Genomic DNA, 25,764 nt, shown 5'->3' with positions numbered 1-25,764 from the left:
GAAGATCTAGCTATAGGCTCTTAGCAAAGGAAGGGGGATTAATTCCCTCAAGGATGAGGGCCACACTCAGGGGATGGTAGAGTGGTGGCTGGATGAAGTCTGAGGATTTGTGAAGTGTCCATAATTCCCAACTCTGAACTATTTAGTGAAAGAAAGCGAAAGAAACTTTTATTTATCTCATTTTAGATCTTGGTTACCTTCAGCTGAACCTATTGCCAATCAATACATTTGGGAATACTAAATGATTGGTAAGCCACATTTTGGCTATGTTTATTTGTAAAGGATCTGAGCTTTGCCATAGATCACTGGGAATTGATCTGGCTTAAATGAGGATTACCCAGAATGTGATGTAGACATGAAATATGCAGATGGACCAGTGACTGGGACTTACTTTTGGGGAACAGTTGACAGATGATGGGTACTGGTGACTTCCAAGTAGTTTATTTCTTTCTTTTTCTCAAAGACTCAGTCTTTAGAAAAATCATGAGTAATGAGAATTTCTGCCTACCATGAGCTGTTAGCGGTTTGTATTTTCTTTTTTTTAATTTTTATTTACTTATTTTATTTATGATAGTCACAGAGAGAGAGAGAGAGACAGAGAGAGAGAGGCAGAGACACAGGCAGAGGGAGAGGCAGGCTCCATGCACTGGGAGCCCGACGTGGGACTCGATCCCGGGTCTCCAGGATCGCGCCCTGGGCCAAAGGCAGTGGCTAAGCCGCTGTGCCACCCAGGGATCCCCAGCGGTTTGTATTTTCTCCAAGATTTCTGAAGATTCCTGGGAGGAGCTTCTGTGTCATAGTGACCTTTGTGTTCTCTTTCCTCTTTAAGCACTAATCCTCTTTTTTTTGGCAACTGCCTTCCTTTCTTTCCTGTGTCCTTTCAGCGTGGAACATGAGTCTTCCTTCTTTGTTCCCTCAGAGAACCTCTTAAACCACTTTTCCTGAAGGTTTGTGGATAGTTGGATAGCTGATAAAGAGCCATTTGCCCTGTTCACACTTCTTAATGATGCAAAGAAACAGTGGAGCTCTGAAGTAATAGCTTTTTAAAAATTCAGTTTTTGATTTTTTTTCTCAATTTTTTTATTGTAGTAAAACATGTAGAACAGAACATTTGCCATTTTAGCGTGCATAATTTTACATGCACATTTTATATGTATAATTCAGTGGCATTAATTATGTTCACAATGTTATGCAACATCATAATTTTTTAATTTTTGGTTTCCCAAATCAAATTCTTTTGTTTTAAAGATTTATTTATTTTAGGGAGAGCAAGAGAGAGAGAGAGAGAGAGAGAGAAAGCACAAGCAGGAGGAGGGCCAGAGGGAGAGGGAGAGACTCTCAAGCACACTTCCCACTGAACACAAAGCCCCATGTGGGGCTCAGTCTCATGACCCTTGAGATCATTGCTTGAGCTGAATCAAGAGTCAGACACTCAACCAACTGAACCACCAAGGGGCCCCCCCAAATCAAATTCTTATACAGAGTCCTCTTTCCTTACCCAGAGGTATTATTTATCCTTAGTGAGATCATCATTAGATTCATTCAAATAACAAGATTTCAGGAACTGGAAAAATTCCTATTTTTCCTTCTGATACAATTTCAGCTGCTCCCATTCCTCCAGATGTTCCTGGTAGAACCCACTGAGCTGAGGATGGATTGGGTGTTGATGGTACTGTCTGAAGCCTGACACTCGACTAGAAAGTAGACCCTGAAGGATAGGATAGCTACATACTCTTGCTCCTGGCTCAGCCTTTGACCCTATCACTCACTGAATGGTTGGGCAGGCAGTTCTGAATAAGGGATTGGGAAGAGGACAGCCTGGATGGGGGAATGCTAAAAGCTGCTGCCAGGAGGGAACTTGGGAATGAGTATCACCGAAGGGGAATGTGTGTGTATATGCACCTTGGGGGAGTATTGGGGGAGGACTGCATCTCTGGGAGACAGAGGTCACAGCCTCATCTGAGGGTCTACTCTGCCCACCACCCTCTTCCCCCTCCCAAATAATTCTAGAGGGCCACAATCATGCTAGAATTTGACATCTGAATTTCAAATTATAAGGTAAAAGATGAAGGGAGTTTGGGGCAGTACAGACAATGGGTTAAATGTGCAAGACTGCCTGAAGCTGTGACTTTCATTGTAGAAGTCCAACTGCACAGTCTCATTAGAATGGTGTCATGGCTGATGGTAGAGGTTTGGAGAGTATGAAAGACACACAGACTTGGGAGTGAGCTAGTGGTGAGCTGGAACAATAGCCTAGGATTATCTTGTACAGAGTCCTGGATGGAAGACAGAGACAATAGGCCATTCTTAGATGGGGAAGGGAACTGCTAATTGCCAGACTTCAATTTAACTACAGAGATCATGTGCATATGAGCACACAGGCATGTCCTGGGGAGTGTCAGCCTCCTGACTATTGAGAGAGAGAGAGCATTCTGTGGTCATATGCTGTGGGCCCAAGCCTCAAACACCCACTCACTGACCTTCCTTCACTGCAGTGCTGACAGGAATGACTCTTAAGGCCGAGGTCTCCAGCTACCCCAAGACTCAACACCTCCTACCCCTGAGCTCTCCCCTCTCCCTCTGCTCCCTGTTACAATAGCTCCATTTCCAACCCAGTTCATGTGCTCTGGGTCTAGGGCCCAACTCTCATTCACACTAATTTTTGAAGTACTCAGATTTGACTCTCTCCTTTCTAGAAACCCACTTCAGAAAGAAGGCACTGGCTGTTAACTATAAGGAGACTGTTCTTCCCTCTCTCCATCTCCAGCTTGCTCAGGGCTGATTGATGTCCAGAGACTTAAATTCCTGGAGGAAGGATTTGAACCTCAAATTGGAGTGAGAAGCAAGTGGGGGGAAGGCTGTCCTCTCATTATACTACAGTGTCGGCAGTGGCCACAATACTTTCTGTGCCCACAGCCAGGAGCACTGCCTTGGGCATTCTTCTTCCAGCCACCATATACTCCTGATATAGTTATTTCTGCCTGTTGTCATACCATATGCCATGATTTCAGTCCACTCAATTAACAGAAGGCCCCAGGGCATTTTGGTTTGAAAACTGGATGTATCTGATAAGACTCTGCTAAAGTACTCAGAAGCAGAGCACCTTTCTTATTGCCTCCTGGGGGGAGATTTTGGTTTCTTGTAGCCCAGGAAACTGTAAAAGGAAAGAGAGAAATTGGGTATTTGAAGCCTGCCATGCCCATCTTGGATGTGGGTGTACATTATATGACAATCACCCAGAGGAGAGCATTAGTGGGGTGGAGGGTGGAACACAGATCCCAAATACCTCTGGGTTGCCAAAAATGCTTGAATAACACCAACTTTCAGTGCTATTAGGACTCAGGGCACTGTTGGAGGTAACCTACAGCTCTGATCCCAGTGCTTTCCAGGGTGTTCAAGTCTGAAGGACTGGAGCATGGGAAGAAGAGAGGAGAGGACTCAGGATGTCTGCCACTGGTGGTAGAAGCATGGAGAAGAGACTGGTGGTACTGCTAGGGATTGGAGAGGAGGTTGTACTGGCAGAAACCAGTTAGGTGATATTCACATGGAACCGAGGCAATGGCAGGGATGGATTAAATCAATGGTCTTCAAAGTGGGTGTGTAGGATGATCCACTGGCATGTAAAAGAAGAGTTAAAACTTCTATTTATATTTATGTTTTAGACTCAAAGAAATTAAGATTCACCTATATTTACTATATGGATTGACACAGGTACCCCAATTCAACCCTTGCTTCAGGTGTTCACGTCATGTAACATAGCTAAGGTGTCCTCAGGGAAAAGGGGGTTCTACTCCACAGGGGAGGGGTGACTATGGCACCCTCACTGGTTCGGTTGCTTTCAAGTGAATCACAAGGTATTATGAATTATTTGTATCCCAGGTGGTAGAAAGATAGATTATATCATCTAATTATCATTTAACTAAACTAATTCTCACAAAACAGAGAAGTAGGTTGAAAAGATTCCTGCAAAGAAACCCACAGATTTAAAATAATATGTATAGTGCAAGCAAAATCAAACTTAGAAAAATGGCAGAGCTAACAATTTCCTACAACTCATATGAGATCCATTATGATGATATCTCTGAGAAGGAAGTAGACAGAAAAAAGCTCAAATTTATGGAAGAGACTACTTGGAATATGGATTTACATCACTGTAGTTAACAACTAACCTGAGAGTATATTGGGCCTTAAGGTATTAGCTAATAATAATATAAATGTGCCATTCATAATCAGCAAGACATGGGAATTCTACACAACCAGAGCATGAAGACAAATCTCTACGATTTTTTGAAAAGCAATATTTCAAGTCATGCAGTACCGAGCTGTGTACTTTTCTGGGCTATTATTAAATGCAATAAACATGTTTAAAAATCTCTTTTGAGTAAAATCTCTTTTACTTAATAGTAAAAGGCAAAATGTCAGTCAGTGTCATTGGGAAAAAACCTCTGTTCTATTTGCCATTGTTAAAGTGATGGAATTAGTGCAGAGAGGGGATGGCTATCCAAAAAAAAAAAAAGCATTCTATTGAATGACACACACAGAAAACACAGTTGAAGATTTGAAGAAAAGGTTTAGAAGACATGATGTGTGTGCACATTGCTGACATGTTTCCCCTTACACCTTTGCCATACTTTTTAATGATGGCATTCATAAAGAAATACTTTTTGTGTTCTACTAAAGGAAAGATGCTTACAATGTGAATGGCTTATAACATGCTGTGCGGTTGTTTTTTTTTTTTTTAAGATTATTTATTTATTTGAGAGAGAGAGACCATGAGCAAGAGGAGGGGCAGAAGGAGAGAATCCTCAAGTAGACTCCCCACTGAGCCCAGAGCCGGATGCAGGGCTCCATCCCAGGACCCTGAGAAGATCATGACCTGAGCCAAAATCGAGAGTTGGATGCTTAACCGACTTAGCCATCCAGGTACCCCAACATGCTGTGGTTTTTATGTGTAAAAGTAAGCACGGATAGAATGGCTGCCTTGCCTGGAATACAAAACTGGGAGTTGCGAGTAGTGAGGGGCTATCAACTGTATCATTCATTCTCAAGTTATAATTTCTTTCTTGTAGTTGAAGTTGGAAGGGCACAAAATACTATAGGATGTCAATAATATGGCTAATTTGAAAAAATCTTAAAATCTTACCAATACAAAAAATGTTATTTTGTTTGGTTTTTAAAAGATTTTACTTATTTATTAATAAGAGACACACAGAGAGAGGCAGAGACATAGGCAGAGGGACAAGCAGGCTCCCTGTGAGAAGCCCGATTCAGGACTCGATTCCAAGACCCCGGGATCATGCCCTGAGCCAAAGGCAAACACTCAACCACAGAACCACTCAGGTGCTCTTTACAATACTTTTTAATGAAATGTGGAATGAGAATATGAAATTCTTTATATTACTCAAAGGTTTACTGGTCATCTCAAGGCAAAGAACTTAAAATCTGTGGAATTTAAAGATGAGTTTAACAAAAGAACCAAGTAATCCAAATTTGCCGATCTCTGATGTGCTGGCTTGTGATTGTCACAGATGCATGCATACACATGTGTACACACACAATGTATCCTTTCAGATAAAGATTATATTTTTGTATTGAATATAATTATGATTTGAAAGAATCATGTTATAGAGAAAGACTTTGAAAACTGATGTTTGGAACTATTTTCATTATCATGTGATTTTAATGCCAAAAGGAAGTGTGTCGTCACCCATATAGACATTGCTACTGGGGAATGTGTAGTTGTATGGTTATATGTTTGTATGTAAGTGATGAATCACTAAATTCTACTCCTGAAGCCAACATTGAATTCTATGTTAACTAACTGGAATTTAAATAAAAATCTGAGAAGAAAAAAAATAAAATACATACATAGTCGCTTAATGGGGTACCTGGGTAGCACAGTGGGTTAAGAGTCCGACTATTGGTTTCAGCTAGGGGTTGTAATCTGAGTTGTGAAACCTGCTTTGGTTTCTCTCTCCCTCTGCTCCCACCTCAAATAAATAAATAAATAAATAAATAAATAAATAAGCAAGCAAGCAAGCAAGCAAGCAAGCTGTGCCAGCTATAGTCTTCATAATTAAGAGATACACTTTAAAAAAAAGATTTATTTATTCATGAGAGAGAGAGAGAGAGAGAGGCAGAGACACAGGCAGAGGGAGAAGCAGGCTCCATGCAGGGAGCCCGATGTGGGACTCCATCCGGGACTCTAGGATTGTGCCCTGGGCCAAAGGCAGGCGCCAAACTGCTGAGCCACCCAGGGATCCCCCAAGAAATATACTTTTAAATCCATTTTACAATCTTCCAAATGAAGTGTTTCAAGAGTTTAAAAAAATCCTGTTGTTAAAAATATTCACAAAAATAACAGGAAAACATCATGAAAATGCCGGCTTCATGGACAAAGAAGAGCTTTCCGGTGGAATTTCACATTTGCAAAATTGGTATATAGAATTTAGAAGAGAATTCGGATTTACTAAGTGTAGTCAAAGATAGAATTTGGGTCTATTTATCTTTGTGAAATATCCGTTTTTTGGGGGAGGGGTGGACAATAACAGCCATTAGGACTAAGTATTGGCATTAACTGAACTTAAAAGCATACTTTGTAGTTTCATAAAATATTAAACTAAGACATATTAAAACCATTTTTAATCCTGTTGCTCTCCCTAAACCGATTTTTTTGCAAAGAAATTTAAAGTAAAAGGACAAGGCATATTGTACCAATCATTAAAAATGAAGTATTATCTTTACCACATCCTTTGACAGTTTTAGGTATGCTTTGTAATATGTAATATATTCATACAATTACATGTGCGTATCATTTATAAATAAGTAAATTGTAAATACCAGGCTGTGAGGTAGAAGGAATAAAACCTGGTGCTTAAATGAGGCAATTACTCCATAGCATTTGGCACAGTGAAGTCACAGTGGGTGCTCACTAATGACTAGTTCCATTTCCTCCCTTGATGACAAATTGGACGTGAGGGATGGACGGGAGAGTCAAGGATGGCTCCCCAGTGTGGCCTGGAGTGGGAGGTGGTGCTATCATTCACTAAGACTGGAAACACAGGAGCAGGAGCAGGTTCTGGCACGTTCCTGGGAGGAAATTGGGAGTCTGAGATTCGACCTACAAACCTCCAGTGGAGATGGACCCCAGGAAGCTGGATATACCGTCTGCAGCTCTAGGACATTCTGGCTTGGAGGTGAAGTTCAAAGTCATTAGCAGGCAGGAGGTTGGGCCCGCACAATGACAGAGGAGACCGGCTGCGGCGGGACCTGGCGGGGAAGGTCGCGATGAAAAGCCCGGCCCTGGAGGCTGCGGAGCTGTAGTCACCAAGGTATGTAGGAAATTTGGAAGGAAAGCGGCAGGCGCCAACTCTGGAAACTTTAGTCCTCTAGGCGCCCCAGGAAGGAGGGCGTGGTCTGCAGGTTCAAGTGCTGGGCAGAGGCGAGTAAGGGGCTAGAAGGCACCCAGGGGGTTGAGCAACTAGGTCAGTCGGGGCTTGGTGTATAAGCTGGAGGGCAGGGGGTTGGAGGAGGATTATGTGAGTGTGAGTGTGTACGTGCGTGTGTGCGCGAGCTGGGAGGGGCAGGAAGGTGATCGAGGGACCAGGCTGACGCCCGGCTGATGCCTGCGGGGCCGTTCAGCCGCCGGGAGTAAGTCGCCGTTTGGGGGGCCGTGCCCCCGGGTCTCACCTTGGGAGGCGTCCTGGCGCGGGGGGGGGGCTCGGGCAGTCGGGTCGCGGCGGGAGGCGCTCTCGGGGCCCGGCGGGCGGCGGCGGAGGCGAGCTCGGAGGAGCCGGGTGGAGCCTGGCCCCGGGCTGCGGCGGGCGCGCTTCCGGCCGGGGCGCGGGGCGCGGGGCGCGGGGCGCGGGGCGCGGGGCGGCAGCTTCCCGGTGGGCAGCGCCGCGCGGGCGCGCAGGTGGCGGCGGGCGGGTCGACTGCGCGGCGGCCCGGCCCGCGCCCCTCTGCCGCCCGTGGTCGCCTCTCCGCTCCGCGCGCAGGTAGGGCCCCGCCTGGGGGCGCGCGGCCGGCCGGCTGCCTCGGTGGGGAGGTGGCTCTCCGCTCCGGCCGCGCAGGCCCCGGGCGCCCGCGGACCTCGGCCCCCGCCCCGCCCCCGCCCCCGCCGCGGGCTGCGCCGCGGGCTCCGGCCTGGCCCCGGGCTCCCCGGCTGCGGGCTGCGGGCTGCGGGCTGCGGTGCGGGCGGACCCTGCGCCGCGCTCGCCGTGCGCCCTGCCCCGCGCCGCCCGCGCTCCAGCCCCGCGGGCCGCCCCTTCCGGGCCCTCGGCGGTGCCCCGGCCCCGGCCCCGCTCCCGCCCCGGCCCCGGCCCCGGCCCCGCTCCCGCCCCCGCCCCGGCCGCGTCCCCGGCCCCGGCCCCCGCCCCGGCCCCGCTCCCGCCCCGGCCCCCGCGGGCGCGCGATGCTGCGCTGCTGACCTTGACGCGAGCCGCGGCCCCCGGAGGTCGGAGCCTCGGGTTTCCCAGCCCGCCCTGGTGGCGGCGCCGACCCCGACCCCGACCCCGACCCGCCCTGCCCGGGGCCTTGCCCCTGCCCCTGCCGCCGTCTCTGCGGCGGCCTGGGCTCCGGGGCCTCAGGTGAGCCAGCCTCATCTCGGCTCCCCGGAGGCCTACATTGGATTCGCAGGGTTTAGAGAAATGAAGGGACCCGGGACGTGCCGCCACTCAAGCCCCTGGACAAGTTTCTAGGTGTTGGACGGCTGGCCGGATGCCCACCGCTGGGGTGGGGTTCCACCTGAAGGCAGGGAGATGGACAGAATGACAGGGCGTGGGCTCATTTGAGGCCTTCATCCTTACCTCTTTGGCTCTCTCCCAGGATGGGAGGTGTACTGGCCTCTGAAAGTCTGCTTTCTGCCCTTGAACTTCCTGGTGGCTGCTTTGCCAGTGGAGCTCCTAATGGCTCGTCTTGGCTGGCAGAGGCCTCTGGGGTAAGTTCTGAGAGACCCTGGAATAAGACGGGCTTGCTAACTACAGTGTCATTTTCCCAAACTGTCAGATCCTTTGTATGTGTCTGGAAGCTTGTGGGGGAGGAGTGACAAATTAGGAAAGGAGCCAGGTGAAAGCTGGAAGGAAGGAATTTTAGCATGGTCCTGAGCCCATGTTGGCCATCTGTCTTGATGCGGTGGCGGCCACCGGTTGGTCAGCTTCAGGGAAAAGCTGATGGTGGCTGGAGCCCTCATGGGAGAAATTCTACTCCTGGCTCTGGGGCATCAATGCTGAGTGGTAGTTGAGCTACTGAGCCAGGCAGGCAGAGTCCCTGTCAGCTCTCGCCTCCCTAAGTGTTGGCAGCAGGTTTGGAGTAAGAAGAGTTGGCTACAACTCTGGGTGAAATTCTGAGGGACTGGCTTGCTGTGAAGATGATGGAACTGGGGCTGCCCTAAGAATCATGGCATTTACATGGATAGATTCCCGGACCTCTTAGTACCACCTTCAGCACACTCTTAGTCCTTCTGAAATCCTAGATAAGGACTGACTGAGGAGCTTTCAGCTAGGTGCAAAAGTTCTTTGAGACATGAGGCCTGTTTTTCTTGTCCTTACATTCCGTGAATCACTCTTCGGATGGCCTCAAAATCAATCCTAGATCTTGACAGTATCATGGGCAGGTAAAATATAGCCTTAGGATTAAGCAGGGAGATACCTTTTCTCCCCTAAAACTACTCATTGGCCTTCCTGGTTGTCTCCCCCCCCCCCCCCCCAACGGTATTAATCGCTTCTTCTCAGTGATCTTCTCCGAGATCTTCTCAGTGCTGACTGCATATCAATGAGAGGAGACCTTATCTTTGGGCTTTGATATAAAAGGAGCATAGAAAGATGGGCTGGTGGCTGGAGCTCTGGCCATGCAAAGTCAGCAAGAAGTATGAATCATAGAGAAGAAGGCCATTTCTCCTGATCTGGTTTCACATTTAAACATGGTTTCCTTCTCATTGCTCCCAAATGGGAGCTTGAGTGAGTATCTGGCACATAATGGTGCTCAATAAGTAATAGTGAATAAAAGGATTCAGTGTCTAGATGAAACTTCATGCTTCTTTTCCCAGTTGGACTCTCTTGTACCTGATATCGTGATGACAATGATGTTGATAAATACTTACAAAGCACATACTATGTGCCAGGTCCTATTCTAAGCCTATTCTAGCATATTTTCGTATGCCAACTAATTTAATTGCCATGACAACCTATGAGGTTGGTACTGTTATCCTCATTTTAGGTCATGAGTGAATTTGCCCTCCCAAGACAAAGTCACAGTCTCCTCCTAAATTCCCACTGTTCCCAAGGTTTTTCTATCTCTTTGGTTCTACCAGGACCCTTGGCCATTGTCCCAACCTATATTTTCTTAGCTGAGCTGCTGCCCATCTCTATCTAGACCTGATGGAATGGGTCTCACATCCATACCTGGGCCTTGGGAAGACAGCATTTTCTATGTTGGAAAATAAAGGCTCAGGTGAAAGGCATTTTCCAAAGCCTGTGCCACGGATATTAATAGGTGTTTTTTCCTATGGTGGCAGTGGTCAGAGGGTCAAATAAGTGTGTTGGGCTAAACAGAGTCAAATAGCTTTCTTTACTAAAGGACTCTCTGGTGTTTGGAATCTGCTAATAGAAATTGTATGTGATGGGATCCCTGGGTGGCGCAGTGGTTTGGCGCTTGCCTTTGGCCCAGGGCGCGGTCCTGGAGACCCGGGATCGAATCCCACGTCGGGCTCCCGGTGCATGGAACCTGCTTCTCCCTCTGCCTGTGTCTCTGCCTCTCTCTCTCTCTCTCTGTGTGACTATCATGAATAAATAAAAAAATTAAAAAAAAAAAAAAGAAATTGTATGTGATTGGCTCCCTGAGAGGAGCCTGCTTCTTCCTTTGCCTGTGTCTCTATCTCTCTCTCTGTGTCTCTCATGAATAAATAATTTTTTTTTTAAAAGGGGCACCTGGGTGGCTCAGTGGTTGAGCATCTGTCTTTGGTTCAGGGCATGATCCCAGGATCTTGGAATCGAGTCCCACATTGGGTTCCTAGCAGAGAGCCTGCTTCTCCCTCTGCCTATGTCTTTGCCTCTCTCCTCTCTTTGTGTCTCTTATGGAAAAACAAATTTAAAAAAATCTTTAGAAATTGTGCATGAATCTCCATAAAGTATTATGTGTATACAGTATTTTCCAAGCCTTCTGACCTTGTATGTTCTACAGACTATACTTTGGAAAGTGCTTGTTTAGACTGAGGCTATCCATGGTCTGCTTACAGGTGCAGAATAGAATTCCCTGAATTGGATCCAGGTAGATTCTCAGATGGATGAGCTCGGATGCAGCCCCCATCATACCTCCCCCTCCCCAGAACATGTCAGCAGAAGGAATCACTTGCCCCTCCTCCCTTCTGGCAGAACAGTACTAAGGACTTGGACCTTTTCCCCTTATGCTTTAAATTCGTTTAATTATTTAATGAATAAATATTACCCTCCCTCTAGGTTGCTTGTAGCTTGCCAATTGTACTGTTTATGAAACAGCTGTGAGGACAGGTGGGTTGTAATCTCTGGGTAGCTAAAGCCCAGCAGCAGCCCAAGGATCATGTGTCAACCCTGTAATCCTGCTCTGCACACACAGGAATCATTATGTGGGCTCAGGAAGGCACAATCTCACGATTGGACATGAGGAGGTGACTCAGGCCCAAGTCAAGGGCTAGAGCTAGCCTCCTGGTAAACAACTGACCCATCCTTTCTGGGCTCCTGTCCCCAGGATTTCAACAGCACCACAGAAATAGCCATTTTGCTCACGGTTATTTCCCAGACCCACACCATTTGTCTAAGTCACTGTATTGGTTCTGAGCCTTGCTTTCAGAGGGCTGCTTCTGTGGCTCCACTGTCCCGAGGGGAGCCGAGGTGGTGGTGGCAGGGTGGTCGAGTTCAGCCAGTGCTCAGAAGGCTACTCAGAGCTGGAGGCCCACGTGGAAACCCAGAGCGGCAGTAAGAGGGGGAGGATGGGGGTGGGGGGCTCAGGTGGGTCAGGAGGGACATCCTTCTTTTCTGTTGTGTATGTGTGTGTGCATGCATATGTGTTGATATTCTGGGAGAGCCTGTCAGGCTGTCCAGTCACCTGCGATGTCAGCTTCTTCCAGGGAAGAAAGGAAGGAGTGGGACAAGGCATGCCAGCTTTTCATCCTAAGCCTGCTCCTGTACTGAGGAGTCTTGTCCCTGAGTCTCTGTCTTTTCCTGGGAAAGGAGGGAGCAGTTCAATAGTCCTTGGCTTTTTTAGAGGAGGAGGGGAAGGAGGAACTCTATTGGCAACTGGGCTCAGCACTTCTCCTGTCAGTCCTGGGGTGGCTTCAGGGAGGTTGCTTTGGGGGGCCTTCTGAGGAAAGGCAGGGCAGGTTGTACTGTAGACAATCCCCTTGGTAAAACGAACCTGGTTGCTGGGCCAGGCCTGAGGTGGGGTTCAAATGGAAGCAGCAAAGATGATGGTATGGTATGTTCCTGCTCGGCTTTCAGGGGTCTGGTCATTCCAGGGAGGCTGTGGCGTACCTTCTGTGCTTGGTCAGGGAGGCTGAAGGTACTGCTGAGTTGGGGCGAGAGTGGCTTTCGTTTCTTGCTTTGGAGAGGTCTGTGAACAGGGCAAGGACACCGCATTCAGCTACAGCAGCTGTGGAGAGTTGGCATTACCTGGGCCCTTTAGGACCTTTGGAAATTTTCCACTTCCATTTCGTATTCATGGAAGAGTTTCCAGCCCGGACATTTCCTGCTCTTGCTCAAGGCTGCTCACAGATATGCAAATCAGAGACCTCCCACCCCAGCAGCGGCAGGCAGGACCCGGCTAGCTGCACTCACACTGACTCAGCTCAGCCTCCTGGGCGCACACGGCCCATGGCCTGAGTGCGTCGCCGGTGTGGCATCCTTAGGATCAGCCATGGAGACTCCAGCACCAGGCTCAGGTCTGTGTCATGGGTTCTGACAATGGGAGTCTGGCAAGAGCAAGAAACAGCTTCATTGGTGTGAGAAGGGGTTTAAGTAGTATCGTGCTCCCTGTTGCGAGGGCCTGGGGTGCCATGAAAAGTTACTGTTTGTTGACACCCGTGGCATTTTATAGCTTTTTGACTTTGGGACAATCCTTCAAGCTCTTCAGAGGGTGTCGTTTTTTAATAGCAAGATAAGCTAAACCCTAGCTGATTGAATTTACAGTTAAGCCTCCCGGGCTTGCTGGCTTCAGCTGACAAACGGTTGACAGACGGTTGAAAGCCAGGCTTGAAGAGGCAGCTGGAGCTGACGCTCTGTTTGGCTTTCCTGGGCATGCCTGCCCTGCCAGGTGTCTCTGGGTCTCAGACGAGAAAAGAGCTGTGGAGGGAGGGGCTGGTAGGTGGGAGTTGTCCGCCAAGGATGTCCAGAAAACAGGTGGATAACAGGCTCCTTAGGCCCACCGACTGGGTTACTGGGTCCATACTAAGGTATGAAATGAAGTCTCCACCGCTTATTTAAGACACTAGTAGTAATTCTGCAGGAGATTGATATGGGTCTGCAACAAAAAGGATCTATATGGGCAAATGCTACTCTGTGATCCTATCCTCAGGTCTTTGATGTGCTCTGAGAATCTGGGGTGGGGAGCTGTGGGATGTAGCATCTCCCTGGTAATTGACCAGAATACCTGTTTCACCAGCAACAAGTATCGACTTTTCATAAGAACCATTCTGGAAAAGGCTGATATAAACTATTTTGTTGTTGTTGTTGTTTTTGTGCCGAAACCCGGGATGATATAAACTATTTAAGGAAAAAGGAAGATCTTTGGTTGAAAGGTGCATCCAGAAAAGTATGTTTAGTTGACTTCAGCAAGGTAAAAAAGGCTTCAGAGAAAAACATGGCAGGATCTGATATAAGAGCCCTCAGACACAAAGGAGCCCCCCCCACCATGCCCATTTCTGAGGAGGCCTGGTGGGCTGTGGCTGATTCAGGCCTGGATATGTTTGTAGGGATAAGGGCTAGGGGGTAGGAAGGTGGTGGTCGGCATTTTCTGTCCAGGGCAAGAGCTAATGCAGATATAGATCTCAGTGGCGTAATTCCTTTGGGTGGCCTGTCTCTGATGTGGGTTAGCTGGGAGAGGACCCTGATTACCAAAACCTGGGTTGGAGAAGTTTGATTTTTTTCCCCTTGTTTTCTTTTCTTAAAAAAAAAAAAAAAAAACAAAAAACAACAAAACCTCTTTAGTCTATTTTTTTTTTTTTTTTTTTACCTGTCTTCTTTGTGCTTTTGAAAAATGACATTATAACGGCATTTGGGGCCCCTGGGTGACTTAGTTAAGCCTCTGACTCTTGATTTTCACTCAGGTCATGATCCTGGGGCCCTGGGATGGAGCCCCTCATCTGGCTCCCTGCTTAGCGGGGAGTCTGCTTCTCCCTCTCCCTCTGCCCCTTGCCCCACTTGTGCCCTCTCTCTCTCCTCTCTCTCTCTCTCTAAAATAAATAAATATTTTAAAAAATGACATTATAACAGCATCAATGATCAAAATCAGATATTGCCTCACACACAGGCAATCCTGTCAACTGGTCATTTGAGTGTCTGTCTCTCTTATAGCCCTATCCTTGAGGGGATACATTTTCATATTATTGTAATCAAAGCATTGGGTATAGTGTTATGTATTAATTTTTTCATTTGCTGTCATTTCCCAGTATTTTTTAGAGGATTACACTGTCCTCATAATTATAATTTTGGTTGCTTAACTTTTTTTTCAAGTGAGTGTGCTCTCTCTCATTTGGACATTTTAAAGCAACCATAAAAATAGTGCAGGTAAACATCTTTGCGCTTTTCCTTCCTTCAAATTCTTTTCTTAGAAGCCATTTCTGGAAGTGGGTTTACTCTGTCAAATGGTGTGTATGCCTTATGGCATCCGCTGCCTCTTGCCTGGGCCCTGTTTGATGTCTATTTCTGAGATGCCCCGTGAGGTTTTGGAATTCTGTACTTGACCCGCGGCCTTAGGGTTGGGGGGTCAGGGGTCCAGCTTTGTTCTCACCTAACAGCTCCTCCTGGATCCAGTTCTTTGTCTTCTTCTCCATTTCTCTCCCTGTCCCTTCCCTCCGAGCCCCGTTCTGAGGGCTTCCAGCTTCCCCTTCTGTAGGCTCTATCAGGATGTGGACATCTTCGCAGTTAGCTCTGGTCCTCTTCCTCTGTGCAGGCCAGGCCTTTGCTGTCTTGCTCTCTACTGCCACAGACCAGAACAGTTGTGTGCCAACTTCCTTCCTTCTCAGCGGTGCCCTCCCACTGAACCCCCTGGAGGGGAGAGAGGCCCAGGAAAGGCAAGGCCCTGGGGGTGGAGAGGAGGAGGAAATTGGTTTCACAGTCAAGGGATCCACAGATGTTCTTTGACAGGTGTTCCGAGCTGGCTTTCTTCCTGCCTGCCTGTGTCATGAATCAGGCCTATGGGCCGCAGAGACGACCAGAGCAGCAAGCCTCCCCAGGCACTGGAAACCTCTCTGGTGCCTAGAAATTGCAGCACTTAGAACTGAGAAGGCCTTGGAGACTGCTTAGTCTCTTCCCTTCATCTCGCAGAGGAGAAACTATGAGGCGCAGAGAGTGACTGTCACAAGGTTGCCTGGTGAGCCCTGCCTGCCCTGTAATTGCTTCCTCTCCGGGCCACACAGCCGCTGGGCCCTGCCTTACCTTCATCTTCTCTCGGCTGACTAAACCACCTTTCTCTTTAAACTGTCCTCAAAGGGACGTCTGGGTGGCTCTGTGGTTGAGCATCTGAGTCCCAGGGTCGAGTCCCACGTCGGGCTCCCTGCACGGAGCCTGCTTTTCCCTCTGCCTCTGTCTCTGCCTCTGTCTCTGTGTCTCTCATGAATAAATAAATAAAATCTTAAAAAAGCAATAAACCTTCCTCAAAGAAACTATGGTGATAGGTATAGGACACTCTTCTTCCAGGGCTGTTCCTAGAGGAGGTGGCTTGTTGACAGGATGCAATATTCCTCCATTCTGTAAATGCGACACTGGGGACAGCGAGGAGACCTGCCCTGGTGCCCAAATGGACAAAGAGAAGCACCACGATGTAATGGTTAAGAAGACAGACATGGAACGTGGTTGCCTGGGTTCAGATCCCTGAGCAGAGAGGTTCAGAGAAGAAAGGGGCAAGGAGGCCAAAGGCTGAAAACAGCACAAATCTCTGCCCACTTAATAAAAGTGGGACCTGGCCATGTTCGCTCGCTGTGCCTTCACTTTCTCATCTGTAAAATGTGAATAATAGGATTAACTAAGTTATTACATAGACCGGGCTTGAAGGAATATACTTACTAAATCCTATATAAATGTTGAAAGACAGACAGACAGAAAGAAAAGAAGGGAACCAACCAGGTAGTTGAGGCCAGCTATTGATAGGAGGGAGCCAGCCCTTTTTTGAGGAAGTGAGTGTTCAGTTGGGCTGTGAAAGGTAAAGAGTATCCCTGCCTCTAAGCAGTTATTTGATTTGCTGTGCCTTGTTCCAAGTTCCAGAAAGTTTGGCAGATGGTAGAACCACGATGGCAGATTCTTTCTTTTCAGAAAGAATAATTGTTTCTGAACAATAAAACATAATTGTTTTATGTGATGGAGAATGAAACTTTGGATGCCCCAGAGCACCATGGTCATCCTGTGGGACCTTGGGCTAGGTCATTGTACCTTTGGGGTTTAGTACTCCCCTCTGTGCTGTGCGGAGTGAGGTTTGGTCATTGCTGTACCCAGAGGGCCTCCGGATAGTCTGTAGGAGGGGAGGGGGGCCTGAACTCTCTTCTCCCTTCCCTGTCATGGAAACAAAGCCAGGAGTGCTGTGGGTCCCCTGGGTTCAGGAAAACAGAAGCACACGTAGTTAGACAGTCCATTCTTGGACTTCTGAACATTTACTTTCTCATGAAATGTGAGTGGCGCTACACTCTTCACACCCAATGACTTAGGGAGTTAGTTTTTTGTTAAAGATTTATTGATTTATTTGAGAGCAATAGAGAGTACGGGTGGGGCAGAGGGTGAGGGAAAGAGTCTTAAGCAGACTCTGTGCTAAGTGCGGAGCCAAACACGGGGCTTGATCCCATGACCCTGAGGCTATGACCTGAGTCGAAATCAAGAGTTGGACACTTAACCTACTGAACCATCCAGGGGCCCCACGGAGCTTGTTTTTAAAATTGGCATGCTGAGTTTGGTCTGAGTAAGACAGCTGACCTCCAGGCCAGGCCCTTGTGTTAGGACCTTCTGGCTCCCGACCCCGCTGACTCAGGCCGTCCAGGAATTCAGAAAGGCTAACGCTCACTCTTTCTCTGCTAGCCGAGATGCCGCGCCAGTTTCCCAAGCTGAACATCTCTGAGGTGGATGAGCAAGTCCGGCTGCTGGCAGAGAAGGTGTTTGCCAAAGTGCTCCGTGAAGAGGACAGCAAAGATGCCCTGTCTCTCTTCACCGTCCCTGAGGACTGCCCCATTGGGCAGAAGGAGGCCAAGGAGAGGGAGCTGCAGAAGGAGTTGGCGGAGCAGAAGTCTGTGGAGACGGCGAAAAGGTTTGTCCCCATGACCCAGTTCATGTGTGCACAGGCCCAGGGAGGCCAGAGGGTGTGTGTGTCCTGAGATAAGCTGGCATGTCCCTGGGAGCTGAGTTTATTTCTTAACTGAGACCATTTAGTTCACCACTTACTTCCTGAAAGACGTTTCAGGGCCTGCATTGGGTTGAAGGATCAACACCCACTTTTTCTCTGCTGGTGTTTGAGTAACAAATCGTGTGCATGAAGACATACTGTTTGCAAATGATATTTCCGTGTTCTTTTCGGAAGTTTGAGGATTTTGTGGGAAGCATCAATTTTACTTCTTCTCGTCACTTGACAAGTGCTTGGCATTATTAAATAAGTTTGCCAGGTGCTGTACCGGGCACTGAGGATTCACTAATAAGCAAGATCAATACAGTCCCTGCCCCGGATAGCTTACGGTTAGCTGGTCCAGACAATAATTAAGTAATGGGAGAGATTAAATAAAACATGGCAAGTTATGATAAGTGCTCTATCAGTGAGGGTCTAACCAGAAAAACAGAAACCGCACAATTACTGGATATCAGATGTTAATACCAGGAATGGTTACTGAGGTGGTAGGAAACTGAGAAGATAAGCAGAGGGCAGGGAGGTGGGCCAGAGACTAGTGGCAGTAGGAAGTAGCTACTTCTCTGGCTGGAGGGATGATGGGAAGAGATGGTGTCGCTGGAGCCCAGGGTGAAGAAGTTGGAACTGTGGTGGCCTTTTCAATGGAAAATGCGCCAAGTAGCAGGGGGCCACAGCTGCAGAGATGCTTCCAATGCATGAGATGCTTCCAAGCAGAAATGGAAGCAGGAGATACCTGGCTTTATTCCTCCTGGCACCTTCCAGTTTCTTCCAGTGGTTGCCATTGGCCAAACCTAGCCAGAAGCCAGCTGCCATAAAGCTGGAAACACGGGAGGATGAGGAGTGGATCTGAGGACAAACACGCCTAGCATGGATGCTATGAAGCAGATGAATAAGGAGTTGATGGGGAGTGAGAGGAGAGAGAGAAAGAGAGAGAGAGAGAGAGAGAGATAACCCTCAGCCTGGAGGGTAGTCAGGGCTCAGGTCAGGCTGGCCTTGGGTTCCCCGATGAGAAGCTTGGATCTTAATCCAAGTACAATGTGAAGTCATCCTTTCAGGTTATCTCACCCAGGAGAGTGGAATTAAAGAAGAAAAGAGCTTTGAGAAAGTGTCTAGTGGGGCTTTAGCTGGGTGCCTGCCCAGCCAGCATGCTGTAGACCTCAGAGCTAACAAACGTAGTATAACATGGGCCTTGTCTGTGACCCAGTCATCAATCAGATCCTTCCTGAGATCTCTCCTTTTTTTTTTAAAGGCAAGCCCTTTGCTTTCTTGGTAGTCTAGAATTTCAGTATTTCCTTAACTTTTTGGGAAAGAAGTAAAAAGTCGAGCACTGGTGTAAACGCAAGAACAGAGCTTTACCATCCATAAGAGAAGAGCTTTCCTTCCCCTGAGGGGCTCTGAGCCCATGCAGTGAGGGGGTGGTTTGTGCCCGCAGTCTACTGTACCAGCCTGTGTTAGGTGGGGGGCAGTGGCTGGAGGCCCAGCTGTGAGTTCATCCCTGGAGGGTCAAGAGCAGGACTGCAGAGACCCTCATTCACCCTGCAGTGGCTTAATAGGGGGCTGGCCTTATGAACTGAATGATGTGCAGGACCCTCTGTGTCTTATGAATCAAGCATTTTACACCCTAATAATGAGAAGAGAAGCAATCTTGGGATTTTTTTGTTATTAGGAATAGTGGGTTCTGAGGCCACTTTCCATGACAGGGTGACACTGGACTGAGAGCTCCAAAAAGAAGTTGTTATCTTATGAAAGCCCAGGCTAACAGCAAGATGGAAACCTTCTTACTCGTAGTCCAAACGGCACTCCATGGTTTCCAGAAATTCTGCTGTAGGCCTCTCTTCGGAAATTATGTCCTGTCCCTACTTACTAGGATGTGGTGGTCTCGGCTTGCATTTATCTGCCCCCTTGGATGGAAGCCCCTGGAGATCTGCATCTGGCTCCTACTGTATCCCCAGGACTTAGCCTGTGGTGGTGAGCAGTGGATGTGTGGCAGAGGAAAGATGTCCTGTTTCCTCACTGCCACCGCAGATACTACGTCAGGGTGGTTACAGCTCTCTGGACTGCTTTGTTCTGTCCCTCACTAGTACGTTCTATGACCTTGGAAAATTAGGAAACCTCTCCGTGCCCCAGGCTCTTCCTCACCTATGAAGTGGGGATGGTGAGAGTAGCTACTTTGGCGGGGTGTAGTGAGGAATGAGGGAATCGACCTGGGAAGGGCTTAGAAGGGTGCCTGGGTCTCAGTAAGCCCCCTGTCACTGTGCCCTGTTTGCCCACCTCCCTGCCCGCTGTGGGCTCGGTGTCGGCCACATGGCTTGCTTTGTTCTTTACTCTCCACGTCAGGCTTATTAGTTGGATAATCTTCTGGACTTTCATTTTGCAGATTAGGAAACAAAGGCTCAGAGAGGTTTAGTTAACTTGCACCAGGAGGCATAGTGAGGAAGTGATGGAGCAGGGACTAGAACCCAGGACTTTTTTTTTTTTTTTTTTAAAGATTGATTTATTTATTCATGAGAGACACACAGAGAGAGGCAGAGACACAGGCAGGGGGAGAAGCAGGCTCCTCGCAGGGAGCCCGATGCGGGACTCGATCCCAGATCCTGGGATCACGCTCTGAGTCAAAGGCAGATGCTCAACCGCTGAGCCACCGTGGCACCCCGAACCCAGGTCTTTTGAATCCAGAACCACACACTTTGGTCATGAGGCTCTTCCATCTCCAGGGGTGGAGTTTTTGATTCCACCTGTACGTGCTGGAATGATGCTGGGTGCTGCTCCCCAGGGTGTAATTACCATGTAATTACCAGCCTTCTGAATGAAATAAAGGGAAGCTGGGCCAAAGCTCCTCTCTGCCCACTGGTTTCTTTTCTGCCAAGGACAGACTGGTCCCTGGACTACCTGTCGGAAGTCCCAGTGTTCTCCAGAGCTATTCATCCCTAATTTGTCTTTCAGCTTCTCTGCCTCATAGAGCCACCATTATGCAAATGTTCAGATGTGAACAGTCCCTGGAGGAACCCTCTCCCCAGCTTCCTCTTTGTTTCTGGTTCCTTCCTGGCATTCTGGAATATAAATGGTCATGTGGAGCCGTCCTGCAAGGAGTCCACAGGCCTGGAGCCAACAGCACATCTCCGGATACCCGGAGTCTGTGGGTCTGTGTTTCAAACCACGACATGAGAAAGGGCATCCAGTTTGTAAAAAGCCTTTCCTCATCCTGGCTCCTCTGACAAGCCTGAATATTCCTGGTGCTTAGAGAAGGCCTCTCTTTACCACCACTGCCTTTTTCTCTCTTATTTAAAAAAAAGAAAAGAAAAAAGAAAAGGATGATGTAGGTCTAGTGGAAAGGCACAAACTAAAACTAGGAAAGAAAACAGCTTCTTATAAAAAGAAGAAAGGCTGGATCGTGAATAAGAAAGATGAGCACCTAAGACATAGATGCTGGTTTTCCAGGATGGAAAAGCTGAGCTGGGTTCAGACATGACCTTTCTAGGCTGGGGGCTGACTCCAGGGAGCCATTGTTCTGGGCTACACTCTCTGTAGGCTATAGGCCGAATGACAAGACTAGCAGGGACACCTTGCTACAGGGCCTTGCTGCCTTAGGAAGATGACATTGGCCAGGTCTTTGTTGGAACCTGGGGGTGGGTCAAGGTGAGATGATGGGACGGACGATCTATGGAATCAAAGTTAGGGGGCAGAGAAAAAGCAGACAGGAGAGGTGAGAGGTACCAAGAAGCTACCATCATCCTACCTATCCTGGAGCTCACCTACTCTACGAAAGCACCAAGTTGCAACTGAGGGCAACATTGATGGCAACTCGAAGAATGTGCAACCAAAATGTGCATCAGCACTCCTCAGTTCTACTTCTTTTTAAGCAGCTTTATTGAGATATAATTCACATACCACACCATACAGTCCACCCATTTAATGTGTGAGTTTAGTAGTTTTATTGTATTTTCAGAGTTATGCTCACATCACCACAATCAATTTTAGAGCATTTTTATCATCCCCGAAAGAGACCCCCTATAGTTTTCAGCCATCATCTCCCCAGTACTCCCATCCCATCTCCTATTTATTCTTCACACGGCTCTAATAGCCTTTATTGTCTTGTTTCTTATCATGCGACAGATTTAAGGAAGGAGATTAGAAGTGGGGAGAGGGATTTCCATGAGTGGTGTGTGGTAATTGTGAGCTCAGGTGTGGCAGACGGGCCACTGGGTTCAGATGACAGCCTGTCTCTTACTACTGAGTGGCCTCAGGTGAGGCTCTTAACTGTAGGGGCCTATTTCCTGATCTGCGCAGTGACGATAATAAAAGCACCTACCTTGCAAGAATTAAGTGAGCTAATAAGCATGACTACTTAGGACAATGCTTGGAACGTCATTAGTGTTCTTGTTTTTGTCATCATTATTATTTGACAGTCAACAGTGAAAGAGGAAGTCATGAAAAGCAGACCAGACCCAAGAACTCGAAACACAGCAATCTTGGGACAAAATGCCTCTAAGCTCATGATTGGGTAACACAACGATGACTATGAGTCATTGAGAGAACTTTAAATTATGTTCAGCACGCTCTGATTAAGATAGAGGAATTATGAATTTCATTAAAAAAGCCACACCATAGTTTTTTTCTTTTCTTTTCAGGGCAGAAGGGGGACAGATTTTGTCTGAAAAAATGTAGCTTTCTAGAACTATCTAGAAACTAGAAACTATCTAGAACTTTCTAGAATTATCTACTTTCCCAAGTGAAAGAGATAAATGGATATTTCTTAGGAATTGCGCATAGTACAGCCATGGTGTTATCAAATCATTTTATTTAATGAAATTTCTTAAATCAGGGTTAGGTAACTTTTTTAAAATTCAGGACAATTATCAAAGGAACTTCATTTATTTTTTTAAAAAATTAACAAAAAAGATTTTATTTATTTGTGTGTGTGTGTATGAGAGAGAGAGAGAGAAAGAGAAAATCTCAAGTAGGCTCCACACTCAGCATGAATCTCAACACAGGACTGTATCCCAGGACTCTGAGATCATGACCTGAGCTGAAATCAAGAGGCCAGTGCTTATTGACTGAGACACCCAGATGCCCCGAGAAGCTTCATTTAAAACAGTTTGATTCATCTGCTTTTAAAGTTAGGCATAGAAAGTAGTAGAGCTAAATTTAAAAGATAGTAATGATTGTGTTTTGTTTTGACCTCTGGGGTCTTTTGGGAGGAAAGGTATCTGGGAAGGACTGGGAAGAGGGAGGAAGGTTGCTGGCAGGCAATGGAGACCCACATTTAGTCAGGAGGGCACAAAGGGGAACAGTGACAGGCAAGGGCAAGTTATCAGAGGGAAGTGAAGGGAGAGACGGGTGGAGGTTGAGTCTTTACACCTGATAGGCTTCAAGTGTGCAAATCAAAGCTATGCCCACCTGGGCAGGCCGCTGGTCACTTGGTGCACACACAGAGTAAGTGCTCTCTGTGGGACCCAAGGCCCTGCCATCCCTTCTTGTAGAGCCTGCTCATCATGAGCATGCACCAGAGTCAGCTGTATCTGTGTTCTTCTTTCTGGATAGGCTGGGACCTCGAGTCTCAATCATGGCTCCCCTTTTTAATTTATTTTATTTTTTAAAGATTTTATTTATTTATCTGAGAGAGAGAGTGTGTGCATGAGCATGAGTGGGGGGGCAAAAGGAGAGGGAGAAGCAGATGCCCCACTCAGCAGGGAGCCTGATGCACCACTCTATCCCAGGACCCTGAGATCATGACCTGAACTGAAGGCAGATGCTTAATCGAATGAGCCACCCAGGTGTCCCACTGCTCCCATTTTTAGACCATAGGTCTCCACTTCCATATGAATCAGTGCAGATGGTGGAAGCAATGGGGATAGATAAACCTCTGAAAGTAGGGAATGCCTACCCCACCTAATAGCATTCAGATTCAAACTGTTAATAAATCTCCATGCTGTGAAGATTTGTCACTCTTGCCCCAAATCTTTAAAGTGGTCATTCTCATTTGGAGGGGAAGAAGCTACCAGAATGGTCTGAGTATGTGTGTATGTATGGGAAGGATTCAAACAAGCCTGCCCATTCTGGAGTGTTCCCCTCTCCTTTTGGGAATGATGCAGTGAGGCTTCTCTGACCATGCTGCTTCACTGCTCCCATGCCCATCTGATTAGGTGTCTCCTCGAGGGTCCCCAAATATCCAGAGCATCTCACATACCAACCACACTGTGATGACAGTCTGCTGAATTGTCTGGCCATCTATGCCATCATTAGTCAGCCCCTGGAATCTGGGGTATATTTTCTATCTGTCTACTCCTGGGACCTGGCATTTGATACTTTATTGAATAAAGTGAGGTCTGCATGTGGCCCCCTGACTCACTGTACCCCATTGAGAGTCTTTGGGGTGAAAAGTTTGCTCTGGTGACTTTCCTTGCCTTGAAGTCTTCTGGACAGACTACACAGGCAGTGGGCTTCAGAAGGTCCCTGGGAAGATGGTAGCTGTTGTCCAGAAGATTGATGAGGACCTCTTGAGGTCTTAACTTGGGTTTAGCATGTGAATCAAATGTTATTACAGGAAGGCTTTGGGGTTCCCAGGAGCTGAGGAGGAGTGGGGAGTGGGACAGGGTAAGGATGGGGACACAGTGAATGGCAGGGACAGCCAAGGGCTTATAGAGCTGGGGCAGGAGAGGTACCAGACAGGTGCTGAGAGGTACTGTAATAACAACCCTTGTGATCAGTTCATGTCCTTGTGTTGAGGGCCTGTTTGGGCAAGAAGGTCTCTGTGACCCAGAAGGACCATCCATTTCAGAGAGGACAAAGCTGCTCCTGGCCCCTTGGGCCCTCAGGCTTGGCCTGGAGCTGGTGTCCTCACAGCCCCACACCCTGCCAGCTCTTTGGCAGGAGTGAGTTTCTGCCAGGTGGATATGTGGGTGAGGGAGGAGGGGGCCTGCCAGCTGTGGCAGAGAGAACTGGCTTACCCTGGTGCCCCAAGGGCTAGCACGAGGTATAACAGATGGGACTGTGGACAGACAGATCTTGGCCCATCATAAGGAAGTGCTTTCTAACAGTGACAACAGATCATGTTTTGTTCACCTTGTTTGCGTGCTTAGCACTGGCCTGGCCCAGAGCATGTGCTTGGTAAATGTTTCTTGAATAAATGATTGATGGCTGATGTCTTGTTCAGAAATGTAATGAGCTGTTTATCAGTGGAGGTATTTTAGCAGAGGCTACCTTAGTGACAGGACTGGGGTGGGTAGTGTTTAAAATCCTTTCCAGACAGGACACCCCCTGGTTCTATACTTTGGATAAAGCTTATGGTGATTTCTTTTATTACTGTTACACATGTGGGGCTTCAGATAATCTTGAGAGAGAAAGAAAGACAGTTGCGTGGAGACACACACACACACACACACACACACACATTCAGTTATGCAGTTGCTGCTCTTCACCCTCATAGGCGGAGCCTTGACTGGTTAGAACAGATGCTAGATATGGGCCTGTGGTGGACAGAATTTCAGAGATAGCCCTCTGGAATCTCCAGACCCTTTGAATATGATGAGAAATCACTCTTGCGATTATCCTGTAGTATATGGCACGGCAGACTTGAAGATAGGGAGGTTACTGAGGTGGGCTTGATCTACTTCACATGAGCCCGTAGCATAAGGGGTTCTCTCTGGCTGGTTGTAGAAGGAAAAGTCAGAGAGGTTTGGAGCCCCAGAGGCAGCCATGCCTGGCTTTGAAGATAGAGCGGGCTGTGTGCACAAATCAGAGAGCAACCCCTGCCCAAGAGCCAGCAAAGAACAGGAACCTCTGCCTTAAGCCCACATGGAACTGCAACACCCTGCATGAGCATGGAAGTGGATTCTTTTCTAGAGTCTCCAGATAAGGGCTCAGTGAAGCCAGAATCTTGATTTTGGCCTTGGGATTGTGGGGGAATGAAGGGGTGGAGGGAGATAGGGAGAAGCAGACTCCCCACTCCATGCTCAGAGCTAGCTCCATGCGAGGCTTAATTCTGGGACCCTGAGATCATGACCTGAGCTGAAGTCAGATGTTTAACCAACTGAGCCACGCAGATGCCCCCATAATGGACGTCTTCAAGAAGAATTCTCTGGGCACAGCTGGTGTGTACTGGCTTCCTCACTGAGGCAGATGAATATGGATGTTTCTAAGACAAGCCTGGTGGGCTCTTGGCTTAAGCAGTCTTTCAGCTTCCTGAAGGCGTGGGCTTTA

At 47.8% G+C, this 25,764-nt stretch overlaps 1 protein-coding gene across 14 annotated transcripts in view; it reads left to right on the top strand.

The window, feature by feature from the left end:
- AMPD3 (adenosine monophosphate deaminase 3) overlaps positions 1-25,764 on the top strand; it is a 71,096-nt gene that overhangs the window by 17,630 nt on the left and 27,702 nt on the right. Inside the window, exons 1-3 of one of the 14 annotated variants that reach the window (XM_072727295.1) lie at positions 7,408-7,484; positions 8,827-8,938; positions 17,250-17,475. In XM_072727295.1, the coding sequence (XP_072583396.1) occupies positions 17,255-17,475 (221 nt within the window). In that variant the 5' untranslated portion in view covers positions 7,408-7,484; positions 8,827-8,938; positions 17,250-17,254. Of the gene's footprint in view, positions 1-4,743; positions 4,924-5,235; positions 5,341-6,961; positions 7,651-7,886; positions 7,998-8,826; positions 8,939-11,661; positions 11,949-12,289; positions 12,911-15,275; positions 15,559-17,249; positions 17,476-25,764 lie in introns of those variants that run through there. The other 13 variants (XM_072727293.1, XM_072727291.1, XM_026008255.2 and 10 more) reach the window with 13 other exon arrangements.

The sequence above is a fragment of the Vulpes vulpes genome, chromosome 11, assembly GCF_048418805.1.
Source record: "Vulpes vulpes isolate BD-2025 chromosome 11, VulVul3, whole genome shotgun sequence".
In the NCBI taxonomy this organism is placed as follows: domain Eukaryota; kingdom Metazoa; phylum Chordata; class Mammalia; order Carnivora; family Canidae; genus Vulpes; species Vulpes vulpes.
This window is presented reverse-complemented; position numbering and strand designations above follow the sequence as displayed.